The sequence below is a fragment of the Octopus bimaculoides genome, chromosome 22, assembly GCF_046866305.1.
Source record: "Octopus bimaculoides isolate indiv1 chromosome 22, ASM4686630v1, whole genome shotgun sequence".
Lineage (NCBI taxonomy): Eukaryota > Metazoa > Mollusca > Cephalopoda > Octopoda > Octopodidae > Octopus > Octopus bimaculoides.
Window position 1 is genome coordinate 35,011,597 of NC_142949.1, and position 18,469 is coordinate 35,030,065.

General features: G+C 37.1%; 2 protein-coding genes across 11 annotated transcripts in view; one reads left to right on the top strand and one right to left on the bottom strand.

Annotated features, from left to right (window-relative positions):
* LOC106874165 (exportin-7) overlaps window positions 1-9,288 on the top strand; it is a 51,468-nt gene extending 42,180 nt beyond the window's left edge. For 3 of the 7 annotated variants that reach the window (XM_089339567.1, XM_089339570.1, XM_089339573.1), the window contains exon 30: window positions 6,555-9,288. In XM_089339567.1, coding sequence (XP_089195693.1) covers window positions 6,555-6,669 — 115 coding nt within the window. In that variant the 3' untranslated portion in view covers window positions 6,670-9,288. Of the gene's footprint in view, window positions 1-682; window positions 733-3,423; window positions 4,347-6,554 lie in introns of those variants that run through there. The other 4 variants (XM_089339569.1, XM_089339572.1, XM_089339568.1 and 1 more) reach the window with 2 other exon arrangements.
* Window positions 9,289-9,885: 597 nt separating this feature from the next.
* Window positions 9,886-18,469, bottom strand: part of LOC106874164 (uncharacterized) — a 15,629-nt gene continuing 7,045 nt past the window's right edge. For 3 of the 4 annotated variants that reach the window (XM_052975767.2, XM_052975765.2, XM_052975766.2), the window contains exons 2-7: window positions 18,337-18,413; window positions 17,008-17,124; window positions 13,932-14,097; window positions 12,864-12,965; window positions 11,941-12,043; window positions 10,758-11,275 (exon numbers count right to left, since the gene is read on the bottom strand). In XM_052975767.2, the coding sequence (XP_052831727.1) occupies window positions 11,134-11,275; window positions 11,941-12,043; window positions 12,864-12,965; window positions 13,932-14,097; window positions 17,008-17,124; window positions 18,337-18,405 (699 nt within the window). In that variant the 5' untranslated portion in view covers window positions 18,406-18,413 and the 3' untranslated portion in view covers window positions 10,758-11,133. Of the gene's footprint in view, window positions 11,276-11,940; window positions 12,044-12,863; window positions 12,966-13,931; window positions 14,098-17,007; window positions 17,125-18,336; window positions 18,414-18,469 lie in introns of all 4 variants that reach the window. The other variant, XM_014921789.3, reaches the window with a different exon arrangement.

Consider the following 18,469-nt stretch of genomic DNA (forward strand, 5'->3'; position numbering starts at 1 on the left):
CTGTGGGTCTTGTGTCCAGGGGTCGATAAAATAAGCTACTAGTTGAGTCTGGTATGGATTTAGCCACTGCTATTGTACACCTTACCTGCAAAATTTTTACCTTTGTTCTCCAGTTACTAATAATTATTCACTTTAATCAGGTGGTGAGCTGGCCGAATTGTTAACACGCTGGACAAAATACCTAGCAGCATTTGATCTCATCTTTAATGTTTCTAGTTCACGTTCCACCAAAGGCATCTTTCATCTTTTCAGGGTAAATAAAACAAGTACCTGACGAGCATTTGAGGTTGATGTAATCAACCTACCTGCCACCCTGAAATTACAGGTGCTGCGCCAAGATTTGAAACCCAACATTATTTACATCAATTCTCGACATGTTGGCAGAGTCATTAGTGCATCAGACGAAATGCTTTTCGTTCTTTCATCTATCTCTTTACATTTCTGGGTTCAAATTCTATGTAGGTCGACTTTACCTTTCGTTCCTGCTTTTGGGGGTTGGGTTGGTAAAATAAAAGTACCAGTCAAATACTGGAGTCGATGTAACTGATTTGCCCCTCCCCTTCAAATTTGCTGGCCTTGTACCAAAAGTAGAGAAAAAAAATGATTTTTTATTCACATTTTATTTAAATTTATTTAATGAAGAACTGTGTCTTCTTTTTTTTTCCTCTTGTGTGTTTTTCAGATTCTCCATACAGTTGAAATTGATTCCTGCTCTGCCATTAAATAATAATGGTAACGATACAAACCTTGTTATTTTGAAACTACGACTAAATAGGATTTCACTGTAATAAGCTTAGCCTTTCGGTTGTCTGTAGCCAGTGAAAGGGTTAAGAAATCGCCTGTTGGGTAGGGATGCTGCACTATTTGCAGTTAGCTTTCTGCACACAAGTGACTGCAAATCAACACTGCAAATCACTGGATTGCAGTGTTGCTGTTGCTTACAGCATTGAGCTGTTAGATCATTGTGGTACCTGTTTACAGCTACCTAGACTGATAGTTCTTTGCAGCTTGGTTGACTGTACCATATTGTGGCACTACTTTACAGTTAAGTTGACTAGTACCACATTGTAATATTGCTTAACAGCTAAGTGGATTAGGGTTAGTGGTACCTCAGTTCAGTTTGGTAGAATGTATTTAATTCTGAGCACCTTCTTTGCAGCTAGGTGAACTGTACTTAATAGCGGTACCGCAATACCTCTCTGTGATACTCCTAGACATCTAGGTAGTGTAATTTAGTTGACCTTATGTATATAGCAAGGTGGACTGTGCCAAACACTGTGGACCCCTATATACAGCTAAGAAGGTTGTACCTCACTGGGGTACAACTTCTATACAGCCGGGTTGCGTATCCTCCACTGTGGTCCCTTTTTACAATTAGGTTGTCTGTGCCTCACTGTGGTCCCTCTTTACAGCTAGGTAGAAGTATGCTTCCTGTGGCACCTTATTACAGTTAAGAATGGAATATTAACAACTGAGCAATGATTTCCCCAGCTGTGTCCGTATATTTAGGTTCTTGTTCTAAATGAGGTCATTCAATTATAACACTGAGATGGTTGGAAACAAAAGACGAATGTGACTTGTTGCTTCTGTTTAGCCCTGTCTTAGAATTTGATTCAGCAGACCTAGGTATATCAAAGACTACAACATACAGCGTATTCTTGATTTTTTGATTTTTTTACTAAGGCAATAGGGTGTGATTTAAGTGGGTAGGGGATTTGGCTGTTATTTCAACCAGTTCATAGCACTGGTCTTGGCCTAAAATGTAGATATGTGTTGTGAAAGTTACTATCTATGACTAGCGTGGCTATATATAGAGATGAGTGTGTATGGCTAAAGTATATATATATATATATATATATATATATAGATAGATAGATAGATAGATAGATAGATACACACACACCACAGATCTCTGAAGTGTTTGTATTGAAGCTTCTGGCGCGAATGTCAAGCAATACAGCATATCGCCTCAAATTTTTGGCAGAGTGAATTGTGTCATGGTGCTGTTTTTCTCACAGACTGTGCCCAACTGACCCTATTATACTGTGTAGTCAACAAAATCAAAAACAAATAATGCACATGTGTGAAATGAAAAACATAAAATGGCGACAATTTACCCATCGCACCCTGTACATACACACACACACACACACACACACACACACATATATATATAAACTTAGGTACAAACAGAAACAAACCTGACTTTAGAGACAATTTGTAATATTAGGTCTTATTATTACTTGGAACAGAACATTCAGTTGACCTGTGGTAGTAGGGATGGTAGCTGTGGTGGTAGTTGTAATAATTGTTGTGATAGTAGATGTAGTAGTTGTGGTAGTGATATCTGTAGCAGTTGTAGTAGTTGTTAGTGTTGCTGAAGATAACTTCTCACCTGCTCACAGAGGTGAGAAGTCCATCTGTTACATTCTATTGAGTCTGTTGTAGGTCACTCTACTTTCTTTCTTCACAGATTAACACCTTGTGTGGTTTTTTTTTTTTCTATATCGGTCTCACCCCACAATGTCTACCCCTCCTTTGTACTCGATGTATCCACTTTCCATGTATTCATAATTGTAGCTTTATGCTCAAATGTGATGTCTCTATGTCCCCTAACTGTAGCCATGATCTGTGTAATTCTAGCTGTGTACCCAGCCGTGATGTGTCCATAGTACAGGCTGTATGGTATGTCACGCTGTGTCTTTAATATTGGTTGTGTGGCATGCTCTGATGTCTAAGCTGTAATGTGTTTGTGGTACTGCTGGTGTACTCAGCTGCGGTACTATTGAAGTACTCAGTTGTGATGTGTCTGTGGTACTGTTGGCGTACTCAGTTGTGATGTGTCTGCAATACTGGTTGTGTACCCTGCTGCAATACATCTAATATACCCTACCATGATATATGTCTGTAATTCTATCAACTCTGCTATTGTGATATATCTGCAATACTGGCAGTGTACCCTGCTTTGATGTGTTTGCAATAGTATGTACCCTACTGTATACTCTGTTGTGATTTCTGTAAATACTATATATATATATGTGTGTGTGTGTGTGTGTGTGTGTGTATGCCCCAGCATGGCCACAACCTCAGGGCTGAAATGTATAAAAGAATATATATATATATATATATATATATATATATATATGTGTGTGTGTGTGTGTGTGTCTCCCACTGTGATCTATCATTAATACTATGTCCCCTGGTGTGTTGTAATACTGTGTACACTGCTGATGTAAGCCTATGGCCCTAACTGCGCCCCCTGGTGTGATGTCTCTATGATATTATGTACCTTGCTATGAACTATCTGAAATACTGTGTACCCCCTGTCTCTCTCTCTATCTCTCTCTCTCTCTCTCTCTCTCTCTCTCTGTACCCAGTTTTTTGGTGTTCATGGCTTATTCATACCTCTATTTGTTTTTTCAGAAAGATCCATGGGAGTGTTGGAAGACGTGATAACTGCAGTTTATATCCAACCTAGGTTTTAAATGTGAAACTAATTTCAAACTGACGTTTTTGTTTTGAAATAAGACTTTGATGTTTTTGCGGGGACAAATCAGACTCACTCACTTCCCCCTTTTTCTGACACCTCAAATCAAATCTATATCAAAATAAACGCATCTGTCTTGATATCACACCCTCCTATGTCCCCCTCGACCCTTTGTCTTTGCCCTTCCCTCTGTCCCTTGTCTTTCCTCATTTCTCTCAATCCAACCTGGCCCTTACATCGATGTCTACCATCACAAAACCAGTGAATATGATCTGTTTGTTCCAGATTTATATTTTACAAACTAGAAAAGCTACCCACCTCTATCGGTTGCTAAGTTACAGGGATGTAAACGCACCAACACCAGTTGTCAAGCAGTGGTGGGAGACAAACAAATATATACATAGCTATATATGACAGGCTTCTTTCAGTTTCCATCTACCAAATCCACTCAAGGCCTTGGTCAGCCTGAGGCTATAGCAGAAGACACTTACCCAAGGTGTCACATGGTGGGACTGAACCTGGAACCATGTGGTTCTCTCTATTCCTTTCTCTCTCACTCTTCCTCCTTCCCTACCTTCATTTTTCGTTGCTGTCTTTTTAACAGTAAAACATTGTTTACTCATCACAGCATGATTAAAACAGCATTTATAATAATAATATTAATATTTAATGATGTTGAAAACAAACCCAAAAGACAGTGTGTGAGACAGGGAAAATATGGACGATTCTCTTTTTGTTATTTGACTATTTATTGTATCTTCCCTGCTTTGCCTTGTTCATTATTATTTGTTTTAAATCTGAAATTATTGAATGTATTAAAGTAAAAATCATTTGTAAAAATATATTATTTTTAACTAAACATTGCCTTGTTTTATGTATTTTTGGTGAAATTATGTATATTTATATAATGTGTTTTGTATTGTTTGAGATAGAATTCATTAGAATGCTAAAATTCTGACTGTGATATTTTCATCTTTGCTTGTTTATACATATGTCTTTTTCCAATTTGTTTTCATTGTTCATTTTCAGGTGCCATGTATGTGTGTATACATAGATACATATATATATATATATATATATATACCTACACACACACACACACACAACATATATATAGACATAGCTATACACACACTTATATAATGTATATATATATGGAACACAGACATTAAATGACGACGATGTTGATACATACTTTTATACATATATATGTGTGTGTGTGTGTATAATTTGGGTACAGTGATGTGTTGATAGAGTGATGCTTAAATGGTGAAAGCTTTCTCTCTTCGTTGGTGTGTTGTAGAAAGTAACAGAAAAGTTTGGTGTTTCTAGAATTGTGAATTAATTTTCATTTGACAATTTTAGGAATACAAATATTGGTCTTGGTTCAGATTTATTTAACATCTGTTGCCTTTGTAGGGAACAACAGTTAAGAATGATCTGTTGACATAAATCTTTGACTTTGAACTTTACGAATACCTCATAGACATGCACTCAATCTTTTTCTACCTCACCATACACAAACAGATACCCCTTCTCTATCTCACCATGCACACACACACACGAACACACTTCCTCTACTCTGTCATACACAAACACATACAATTGGCTTTTATTTTTCTCCAGATTCTATAAAAATATAACAAGACACACAAGCTATGCAATGGGATTGAACCTGGTAACCTCAGGATTGTGAACTGAGCTTCTTAACTGTTTGGCTCTGCTTGCATCCTACGTTGGTGCATAGCTGTATAAGCACAGTCACAAATATACAGACGTTGAGACACAAGCACTTGTGTCTATGTGCTCACATGCATGTGTACTGTGATAGGCACACACAGTTAGTGATGCAAAGACAAATGTCCAAATACAATCAAGTGCACACACACTCATGCAATCAATCAATCAGGCTATGACAAACATAAACACATGATCAAGTGCGGTCAAACAAACACACAAAACATAAGGCGGATAGACAATATTTTATAGTTAGCTACTTTCCTAAACAATTCACTCTTTCAGCTGCAATGACTCTATATATTTATTTGGCCATTTATTTGCTACAACTTTGATACACTTCTGCTGATGATGCTCAGTCAAGGAGAAACAGGTCTGGAGTTATCTGTCTTACATATTTACTAGGAAAAATGAGGTGGTGAGAGGAGAAGATAAAAAGAAGGGGGGGGGACAACTTCAGTCAATGGCTGATGTTCTATTTATATTTCGCTGTGCATTTATCCTAAGTTTATAAATTTAAAAAAAAAATACCCGTCTCTCCCCTCACGTATTCAATATGCTGAAAGATAACTTGGTGCATAGCTGTATAAGCACAATCACAAATATACAGGTCACCAAACAAATTTTTAGGAAGCAGTTATTTTACATTCTGTGTTGATGGAGTAAGGTACCAGTCAGGTACTGGGGGTGATGAAATTTACTCCTCACAGAAGGGAATTATTATTATCAGATGTTATGGTGGTAATAATTATTGGGCGATGAGTTGGCACAATTGTTAACATTTCAGGCAAAATGCTTAGCAGTATTTTTTTCTAGCTCTGTACATTCCGAGTTCAAATACTGTTGAGGTCAATTTTGCCTTTCATCCTTTCAGGGTCGATAAAATAGGTACCAGTTGATCGCTGGGGATCAATGTAAGCTACTTACCCCTTACTCTCTTCCCCCTAAAATTTGAACCCATTATTATTATTGTTAGGGCAGCAAGCTGGTCGAATAATTAACATTTTGGACAAAGCTCTTAGTAGCATTTCTTCTGGCTCCGTCTGTTCCGAGTTCAACTTCGCTTTTCATCCTTTTGGGGTTGATGAAATAAAAATACTGGTCAAGTACTGTGGCCGGATGTCATTGACTAACCCTGACCTCTCTTCCCTTGAAATTGCTGGCTTTGTACATAGACCCTTTTGTGACAGAGAAAAACACAAGAGTATTATTGTAGTAGATATCTATTGTGCAGCATTTTAATTTTTTTTCTTCTTTTTCTTTCCCCCCACCCTCCTTTATAACCCTGATGTCATTTTGAGATTTTTGGCTTTTTTTCGTGTCGTTTCAGATTTACTCAGAATCTGTCAGTGTTCAGGAGAGATGTTAACGACAGTCTGAAAACACCCAGCAACAGTACAGCGCCAGCCTCCTCGGCTTCACTTGATATGATGAGTTACACATAGATCCTCCTTTGTCACTTCTCTAGCTCAGTCTCTGTCACTATTAAATTACAACAACAACAGCAACAACAACACTGCTAGGGAAACATCTCTGCAGCTGCTCTGACTACAACGATGACGACGACGACTACTACTATAACATCTACTTCTGCTGCTAATGATGATGATGTTGATGAGGATGAGGATGCTGCTGATGAAATGAAGACAATGATGAATAATGTTTAAAGAATTATTTAAAAAAAAAAAAGAGTAAATATATGAATTTAAAATAAGCAAGAAACAAATGAGGGGGAAAAAAAAGGGTCCCTTTTGGGATTTTTAGGGCATAGAATTTTGGAAGGAACTAAAAATCACAATGGCAGTATTAAATATGTTTGGCAGACAGGGCAAGAATGGGCTGGCTGTGTAATTGGGCCAGTCGAGCGCCTGGAGGTGTGGTGTTGATTGTGAATAGATAGATAGTGTCGAGAATAATAAATGTTTGTCCAGCAGGAATGCTCTCGGACAGTTTTGGGGGTTAGGAGGGTTTTGGGGGAAGTTTTGGTTTTCCCTTTTTTTTTTCTTTTTTTTTTTGTGAACAGGGAGAAAAAATAACCAAAAAAAAATTACAGGCAACATTCAGTGCAGCTGCTGCTTTTTGTTAACTGCAACACGTTTGACCATATTTTAGGGAGTTGATGTAGGTTGTATTGGTGGTGGTGGTGGTGGTGATTATTGTTGTTGTTTCTGGGTGTTGGGGGCAAAAAACAAGCCAGTTGTGGGGCATTACTGTTTGTTGTTGCAAATTGGGTAGTGGTGGGCGTGGGCGGGCGGGGATTGAAGGAAAAGTGAAAACTGCAAGAAAGTTTAGTCCGTCTGATGTGATTAGGATAGTGACATGAATGAAACAACGGGGGTGGGTTGGGGGCGGTGGTGGCCCTCCCTTACTAAACCACCAAACCAGCATTCCTGTATGTCAGGGAGGAGGAGTACAGCGGAAGAAGAACTCAAAGACAAGAGGCTTGTTTTGGGCAGGGTGGCTGGACGAGACTGACAGGACGACACAGTGGGTATGCTTCCAGGCTTAGCTGATGGCGGGGAGACCAGAATTGGCGCATTTTTGTCTTGCTTTGGTTGTAACCTCCTTCGTTACAAACATTTAATAACTGTAGCTACACATCCTCTCCTTCCCTACCCCACCTCTCTCTCTTTTTTTTCTCTTTCTCTCAATTTTGTAAATGTTGGAATCCTTTTTGTTTGTTTGTTTGTTTGTTGTTGTTCTGTGTCTTGAGATGTTTTATTTTTTTAATAAAATTAAAACATGGGAAAGTTTGGAATCGGATTTTCTCTGAGACCATTCAGACAGATATTCTGACCTGACAATCTCACATATACCTACAAACATCGATATTACCATTCTCTGTATGTGCATACTCATATACAGTCAGTGTGTACCTGTGTGTTTTTATATATATATATATACACACACACACACACACACACACACACACACACACACACACACACATATATATATCACTGTATCAACTCGACTATCGAATGATGTCACCCTACACACAGTTTATGTGTGTGCACCCAACATACATCAGTATCTTTACACAACATCATTAAATTCCAAAGGGCTTCTATTTTTTTCTCTCATGCCTTTCAGCAGTTTAAAATCTCTTATTATATTAGAATATCCATTTTGCTAAGTCTTTGATTCAGTTCCCATTTTTTTCCCTCCTCTCATCCTTTTCTTTGTTTCTCATATTTTAACAATTTTTCTTTGTTTTCCATGATTCTTTTTTCCTTAAAGTGAGAATTTCCATTTCTTGTTTACGAGAAAACTTTTCTTTTCACTTTGCTGGACTTGTTTTTCAAATTAGCTTTTGATCAACTTTACTGGGTTTCCCCCCTCCCCCATAATTCCTTAGTTTTCATTTTTGTTCTACCTCGCAATGTTTATGTTTTCCACTCCTGATCTCTTTTGCTGCTTTTTTTTTCCCCCTCATTCTCTTTATCTTGCTCCCGTGTCTGTCTGTCTCTTTCTCTCACCCTCCCCTACTCCTTTTTCCTGTCCGAGGAGTAAACCAGTTAGGGATGTTGGGTACTAAATGCTTGTTCATTGATTATAAACTGCTCTGCTTCATGGTGCCACCTGATCCCTGAAGTCTCTTGTGCAAAAAAAGGAAGCCTTAAATAGCTACTATAACAATAAATAAGCTCTCTCTCTCTCTCTCTAAATATATTTCTCTTTCTCTGTTCTCAAGACCTGCAGGAGAGTAGTATTTGTCGGGGAGGGGCAGGGTTGGCTAGTTACTTTAGGTGTTACATAATAAAATATATCACATTCTGGAACTGTTGTCATCTCCCAGCCAGCGGAGAGAATTGAACTGGTGTTGGACAAAGAGGAAGATGAAAATTAAAATGATGATGAAGAGGAAAGAAGGAAGGAAAAAAGGACAATAAATAAAATTTAAAAAAAAAAAACTACAAAAACCAAGCTAAAGATACCCCAACAGCTGAGGATTGTAGCTTCTGTAGTCTGTTTTCAAAAAAAAATATAATATTAAAAAAAAAAAAAAGGTTAATCTTCTGCTACTGTTTCAAAATGATGCATTAAAGTTTCTCTAAAAATGACCCAGGTTTACACTTTGATTGGATTTCTTTTTTTTTCTCTCATTTTTCATGGTTTGTTACAAGTTGTTTTTCTTTTTCTTTTTACTTTTCATAAAAACACGTAAGATGTCAGTTGTAATGTATTTTATTTTTATTGTTTGTTCAATTCCATTTTTGTTTGTTCTTTGTCATTCAGATTATTCGGTCAAGTGTAATCCTTACATGGACGACTGCTGGTCTTCCACAAACAACCTTGCCTGGACTTGTGCCTTGGAGGGGAACTTTCTAGGTACAATTCCATGGTAAAGACACCCCCTTCATGACTGAAGTGGGAGTCTTTACCTTTTACTCCTTATGCGACCAGAAAAAAGGGCTACAACTATGATATTATATCATTTCTTAATAGCCTGCAGATCCATCTCAAGATTTGCAGCAAATTCTAACCATTTCAAAGGAGGAGAGATTGTCAGGAAAACCAGAATAAAGAGCAGCTTCATCAGCATAAACATTGATGAATTGAAGAAGATAGAGGCTGGAAGATGGTTGGTGAAGAGGAGAAATAGTGTTGGATCAAGAATAGAGCCTTGAGGAACACTGGCATTGATTGAACACTCAGAAGATATAAGAGTACACGGATGGGAGGCCAAACGACAAGAAACTGAACAGACAAGATGCCAAAAAGATGTACAAAAATTAAAAATTTAATCTCGTTAAATCTTAAGTGCTAAATTGATGAATGGGTCAAACTATGTACTTAGAATGTTTTTCTTTTATTATTGTGTCCAGTCAGCTTCTTGTCCTTTGGTATCCTGTCCGCACACAGAAATAACACCATCTTATAAAAACTTACATTTACTCAGCAGCACTACAAGGAAATTATTTGGTTTGACATATAAAGAAGGTTGGTATCAGAGGTTAATGTTCTAACCATTCTCTCAGCTCACATCTCTTCTGACCAGTTATATAATATATATATTATGTGTAAGGCAGATTCCTTACTGAGCCAAGAAAAATACCTGTCGTGTATATATATATATATATATATATATAGGCGTGGCTGTGTTGTAAGAAGCTTGCTTGCTTCCCAAATAGGAGACAGGCAGACATTGAAAGTAATCCTGGGACTTTAAAAAGAAATATTAGTGAGTTGAAAATGTTTTCTTGAAAAGTCAGCTCAGCAAAATTTTTTTTTTTTTTTTGTTAGCTAGCAATGTTATCTCCCTTGATGAGGCTTAAGTTACTTCCCTTGGTAGCAACCACAGTTGCGTCCCTTGAACAGACTTAATCTATACTATAAAGTCGGGGTCCTAAACTGGGATCCGTGTAAGGTGTTATGAGCAATAAATTGGTTATGTATCCACAATAGACAAAATATTTTAGCAATTTCTTTTTATCCAATTCCTAATAATGGTTGGGACGGTTTGACAGGAGCCTGTAACTGTTTCGGCAGGATTTTTACAGCTGATATAATTCAAATAGTAAGGCAAAGAAATAGTTGAAGGCATCTTTAATGATTCGTTACAATTGTTTCTGTACCAACTCTGCTTTCAATGTCAGTTTATGCAAAAGTTCAAAATGAAAATTCACGTAATATTTGTGGTTCTTAGACATTAGAGTGGCACTTCATCAGACTTGCATTAAAGGTATGCTCTTCCAGGGTTTGTTTTTGGCTTATGTGAGGAGGAAACAAAAAGTCAATAAAAGTATGGTATAGTTTTGCTGCTTTTTAGTAAAGCATATATATATATATAGAGAGAGAGAGAGAGAGAATGCTATATATGAGATATAGAGGAAGTAGAATAAATAGATTAAATATTCTTTTACTTGTTTCAGCAATTTGACTGCAGCCATGCTGGAGCACCGCATTCATTTTAACATGGGTTTAGCTAATTTTGACTTATTTTTGCTGTGTTTTTGTTGAAGATGCTTCAACTGCAAGATTTTCTGCTCACACTGTTTCCTCAAGTGGTCATACTCCCTCTGCTGATTCACAGTCTCACTATGTAGTCTGAAACACAACATTGAACATGATGATAATGACGATGAAGGTGATGGTAACGATAATGATAGGACCCTCTAAGGATCATTATAAGCACTTTCTTTTATGAATCCTAAAAGATGAAACATGCCAGGGTTGGCTGAAAAGTTCATAGGCTGATCCTAAATACTCTCATGGAATGTAACCAAATGACGTTTTATTTTTCACCATAGTCCCCACCCCTTGGAGTCCACACACTTCTTCCATCCATGCTGCAGTGCTTGGATCCCATTCATGAAGAAGCTCTCATCCTGTTCGCCAAAAGTCATCAATAGCAGATATGAGGTCTTCATTACTGGCACTGCTAGTTTCAAGCCAAGTGGTTTTACATATTGGGGAATAGATGATAGTCAGATGGGACCAAATCAGGTGAACAGAGAAGGTGATCAACCAGTTGAAAACCACAGTTATGCAAAACAGCCATTGAAATGAAGGACTTGTGTGTTGATAAAATAAGTACCAGTTGACCACCGGGGAGGGGAGTAGGGTTAATGCAATTATCATCATCATCATTGTTAAAAATTGTGTCTAAATGGTTCTACAATTATAAGAAAAGTGAAATTTAAAATTAACTCTAAACCAAACCTGTTGATATGTTTGAGAAGAGACAGCAAAAATGACAATTACAATCTTACCCAAGGAAATAGGGATCAGTTTTTGGTTTGCAGTCAACTTCATGTTTTTCTTTAGTTAACTTCTGTAACTTGTCAGAGTATATTTCCTTCTCCACCTTCAGCTCTGTAATTGATGAGAGATTAAAACACCCAATAACCAATTATTAATCAATTTAGCTTATCGTTTACTACTTTAGGTGAATATCATAGCAGACTGTCATATGGAAACTCTCATGTATAATACTGGCTGATCTTTTCTTTGGTATTATGGTGTAGGAAAAAGAAAGCTTATATTTATTTGTTGAGGCAGATTTTCTTTCTGTTGCCAACCCATTTCCAAATAACATCATTTGTATGATGGCGATGCTCGTTCATAACTATCATGTGATATGTCAGTACAAGAGTATACCTTCACGCGCACACACACACACACACACACACACACACACCAAGCTGGTTTCAGTATCTGCCCATCAAATCAATGCACAAAGACTTGGCCAGCTAAGGTCTAGAGTAGAAAACACTTGCCCAAGGTTCCACAAGTGGGACCGAACCCAAGACTACATGGCTGGGAAGCAAGCTTCTTAACCACATAGCTATGCTTATATAGATAGACAGACAGAAGATTAGATAGATAGATGGATGATTATAGATAGATAGACAGAAACTGAAACAAGCTTGTCATGTGTGTGAGTGCATGCATGTGTGTACCCTTGTACATCACCATCATACAAATGATGTTGGTTGGAAATGAATGAGGCTTGGCAACAGGAAGGGCATCCAGCTATAGAGAAATCTGCCTCAACAAATTCCATCTGATCCAAGGTAAGCACAGAAAATTGGACATTAAATGATGTGTCTTTGAATGTATGTTGTTATGCATGTGCGGGAATATGTGACCTGTATCTATGACGCAAGTTGTGAGCAAAAAAGGTAGAACTTACCATCAACTGCTTTGTCTTGTTCTTCAAGTTGATGTTGGAGCTGTTGATATTGATTATTTAAATTCTTCAACTTCTCTGAAATATCTTCATAATTCTTGAAGTCTTTTACAAAACAGAAAGAAAAATTGTGATGGATTTTTAGGGAGATTGAAAGAATCTCAGATTTAGAAGAGGGACATATTTCATGGAAGGATTGCTGTGTCTGTTGGTACCATGTAAAAAGCACTGGTGATAGTACCACATAAAAAATACCCTGGCTGGCATTAGGAAGGGCATCCAGCATCCATAGAAACCAAGCCAAAAAACTATGAGACTTGGTGTGGGCCCCTGGCCTTGCTAGTTCCTGTCAAGCCATCTAATCCATGCCAGCATGGAAAATGGACACTAAATGTCACTGGTCGTCAGGAAGTGGTGGGAGACACACACACACATATATATGATGGGCTTCTTTCAGTTTCTGTCTACCAAATCCACTCACAAGGCTATAGAAGACACTTGCCCAAGGTGCCACACAGTGTGACTGAACTGAGAACCATGTGGTTGGGAAGCAAGCTTCTTGCCACACCTGTGTACTTTCTGTTTTAAGTCTGTCCATTGGTCAGTGGCAGTTGTAGACCTTCTGTTAAAACAAACTAGGGTTTCAACATAAATAGGGATCAGCTTTATCTAGAAAATATTTAATTCCTCTGTTGTTAACAATTAAAAAAACCCTTTACTGAAACAAAAGGGAAGTTTAATAGAGGAAGGGAAAATAGTTGTTTCTACTCCAGGAACAAAGCCTGAAATTTGGGGGAAAGGAGGAGAGTCGATTACATTGACTCAGAACGTAAAGACAGGAAATACTGCTAAGCCTTTTGCCCAGCACGCTAACATTTCTGCCAGCTCGCCCGATCCACACACTTATTGCAAGCGGTCTTTCAGTTTTTCTAAGCCCTGTAAAAGAACTTGGAAGGATGGGCCTCCAGCCAGGCCTTGTGTGATAGCCCTTAAAGCACCCTTTGTACATAATATTTTACGAGAAATACAGACAAAATTAATGGATTTAAAACAGTCTTATGTTAAACTTACTGGTTTTCAAGAGTTTTTCTTCTTCAAGAAGTTTCTCCATTTCTCTCTTGATGGCAATGTTACCATTTTTCCTGGTAGAAGCCATCAGGCCATGTGTATTGAGGAAGATTGGCACCTCATTACAGAACTCCACAAACTCCTGGCGCCACTGCTGTTTGGTGTTGTTCTAGTGATAGAGAGACACAGGTACAGTATAGTGGTACGAACTAGTGTTGTGATGTGTTACACTGGTACAGTGTAGCGTACAGTAATACAGAGTGATACAGTGGTACAATAATACAACATATAGACAAAGGAAAGAAGGATAGAAAGATAGATAGACAGTTATTATATACCCAAGTCTGTCTTAGTGGTTCGACTCATGATCGTATGAAAAAGGAATCAGGTTAAGGCAACTCCTCCGATCTATGCTAGCATGGAAAAGCAGATGCATGATAATGATGATGATGATAGCTGTCTCTGCCGGTAGTACTGTCTGCATACTGTTTCCATGCTTGCATGGCTGGGATGGTTGAGTTATTTCAGTAGTTGTTTTTTCACAGTTGAATGAAGATCTTTTCTCCGAGCAATAAGTGAACTGTGAAACAGGAAGTAGAACCGGTTTTGATCAAAAGATGTTCCAGTTTCAAAATTTCTCATCTTTCATTCAGACATAATATGTCTAGGATTCCATTATCCAATGTGTTTTTAATGTTTTTCTTTTAAGACAGTAAGGTCTTTGAAGAAAATTTGGCTGTTGTTTGAAATAGTTCAAGTGACTATACTGAAGGTTTGTCAAAAGCAAATTAGGGCAAACAGAGTGGGGGGCCCATGCTTTAGGATATAACACAATATATATATATATATATATATATATATATATATATATATATATATATATATATATATATATATATGCTGCTTTTATGGATTCCCATGACTCTTGTCACTATCCAATTCCATTATTATCAATTTGAATTGGGTGCTTGAGTCATTAGCTGATTACACAAGCATGGATGCCACTCCTACAAGCATCAGTGTTCTACAAAATAAGAACATTCCCACATTTAGTTTTAGAAATAAAGGTGCCAAGCTCAAACCTAGTCTTGGGCTGCATACACATCCAGCAATGAGACCTAAGGAATTTTTGAGATTAAACTGATTGATACAAGGCATAGGTGCGAATATAAAAACATTTATCATCTATTAACCTGTGCTGGTGCCCCGTTAAAAGCACCCAGCACACACACACCAACATAGTGGTTGGCATTAGGAAGGGCATCCAGCTGTAAAAACCCAGCCAAATCAGACAGGAACCTAGTGCAGCTCACCAGCTTACCAGTTCTGGTCAAACTGTCCAATCCATGCCAGCATGAAAAACGGACATTCAAGGATGATGATGATGACCATTTAGTATTTAAACTGGCCAGATTCAGCCCAAATATTCCGGCTTTTTTCTTTCTTCAAACTGGCCAGATCTGGCCTCTCAAACCTACTCTGCAATGTCACTCTAAAAACATACAATCGCATCGTCGGAATCTGAAAGCTTTGGAGGTAATGAGTGATTAATTTGGACAATCTGAATAAATAAGCATTACATTTGATGGAGTGTATGTGTATATATATATATAAATATATATATATATATGCCATATATGATTTGTTACACTATGTAGAGAGTAGGAGGAGAAAGAGAGGAACAAAGAAAAAAAAGCAGACTTAGTGTAAGGCAAATATGGTGTGTGTGTGTGTAAAGAAATTGGCTGCACGCATCACATGTGAAACTATCACAGACATAAATACATAAACCAGATTCCAAGAAGGTAAAGAAACGGTTGCCTATAGTCTGAACATAAAAATACCTTTCGACTTTGTCTGAGAAACCAAGTCCGAGACTGGTTATCTGTAGGAATTCAATGCAAACAACAAAGAAGCAACAACAGAAAGAAAAGACTGCATTTCTTTGGGAGCCGATGACCGTCTTTCTTTGAAATCCAAGACTTCTTATCTTTGGTAGTTAAGGAGTTAAATATAAACAAGAGAGAAAATATAAACAAAGAACTCTCGAGAGAGCACAAGATCAAATTGTTTAATGATTACATGGAATGGTTGGGTGTTCGTCTTGTGAGAGTAAGAGTGTCTTTTTTTTCTTTTGTATGTTTCGTTTATTAGACTGTGGCCATGCTGGGGGCATATATCATCATCATCATCATTTAACGCTCATTTTTCATGCTGGCATAGGTTGGACGGTTTGACCAGAGCTGGTAAGGCCAGGGGATGCATCAGGCTCCATTGTTTGTTCTGGTGTGGTTTCTATGGATGGATGCCCTTCCTAACACCAACCACTTCACATAGGTTGGACAGAATCATATATATATATATATATATATATATATATATATATATATATATATATACATATATTGAAAGAAGGAAAATGGATATATGAATAATTTATTTATATGATATAAAGATGTTGACATTTTTTTAAAAACATAATACAAATAAATTATAAGTTGTAAGGCTCAAAAAAAAAAAAAAACAATGTTTAGAGCTTTACAGCTTATAATTAATTTATTTGTATTGTTATGTTTTAAAAAAATTTCAGCATCTTTAATCACACAAATAAATTATTCATACATCCATTTTTCTCCATTTTCTTTCTTTCAATATTAATAACATGTATTGCTACCATAATCCGTAACATATTGAAGTGATTTTCACATTATATGAGAGTGATTAACCAGTGGAATCTTTTGGATTATATAATCCCTAATGTGGATCTAACTTCCTTGAATTGAATGTGTGAGTATATATATATATATATATATATATATATATATATATATATATGTGTATATATTCCTTTACTGGTTTCAGTCATATGACTGTTGGCATGCTACGGTACTGCTCCTGAGGGATTTTAGTCAATCAGATCTGACCCAGTATCTATTGAAGCCAAGTATATATTTTATCGACCTCTATGAATCAAACAGCTAAGTTACCTTTTGGCAAAAAACAGACTCAACCTGATTCAACTTTTATACACACACACACACACACACACAAATTTATATAGCTAGTTTAATAAACAAACCAGTATTTTTGTGTAGGTCTCATATCTCTCTTGTAGATCTCTTTTCTGTTTATTCAAAGTGTCAGATCTAATCTGGCAGCATTTCGACTCCAATATCTCTTCCTGCAGCTGCTCTTTCTGGAAGAAGAAATTATGAATAATGGTTATGAACATGCCAAACAGAGACACATAAAACATGACAAGAAATTGTTAATTAGGTTAGGGTTGAGGAATTAGCAATAAATCACAAGAAACTGCTTTTTCTAACATACTGGTTGGTCTACACTAATATTCATCTCATTCCATAATATCCTTTTTAATTATCAACTGTCATCATCATCACTGCTGTAATCATCATCATCATCATTATAGTCATTTAATGTCTGTTTTCCATGCTGGCATGGGTTGAACTGTTTGACAGGAGCTGGCAAACCAGAAAACTGCAGCAGGTTTCACTGTCTGTTCTGGCATGGTTGTTATGGCTGGATGTCCTTCCTAAAGCCAATTACTTTACTAAAGTGGCCTAGGTGCTTTTTATGTGGCACCAGCATTGGCAGGGTCTGCTTTGGCATGATTTTTACAGCTGGATACAATGCTGGCACTGTGTAAATGCACTCATGCCAGTGGCATATAAAAGTACCTAGCACACTGTTAAGTGGTTGGCATTAGGAAGGGCATCCAGCTGTAGAAACCATACCACAACAGACAATTGGATTCTGGACGGCTCCCAGCTAGCCAGCTCCATATCGAACCATCCAATCCAAGCCAGAATGGAAAATGGACGTTAAACAATGATATTGATGAAGATCTATCAAGCTTTTTGAAGCAACATGATTTGCAGAAAATACCAATTCTAATTTTTAGGTAGCAATCTAACATCCTCATTGGAATAATCATGAAATGTAATTTCACAGTCAAAATGTTAAGCCACAAAGGTAGGATTTGAGTGAAATTTGGCTGGCATTTCTAGCAAAGCAAGCAACCATGACTCAAAAATATGCATGTCACTTAAACAGATTCACCCTTTTACTGTGTGAAATCGGATATATCCAGTCAAAATTTCATTACCCTTAATTGAGGAAAGCAGTTTAATACACCAATCTGTTTTTTATTGAGGAATGTCGTATTTGAAACAATTTCCTGTTGAGATCTGTCAAGTTTACTTAGGCAATGTTTTGCAGAAAATACCAATTCTATTTTTTTTTTGGTAGATATTTAATAACATTCTGGAATAATAACCATGAAATTTAACTTCTCAGTTAAAGGGTTAAAATGTAAATGATTAAAACAAAAAGGGCCTCAAACTACACACACACAAAGAAGCTGTCTCAAAAACACAATAGCACTTACCATTTGAGATATTTTGTATTCAAGTAAAGAATTCTTCTGGTGCTGCTCGTTAATCAGCTTCTCATACATCTCTATTTCTGTTAAGACAAAGACCAGTAGTAGTAGTAGTAATAGTACCAGTAGTGGAGGAGGT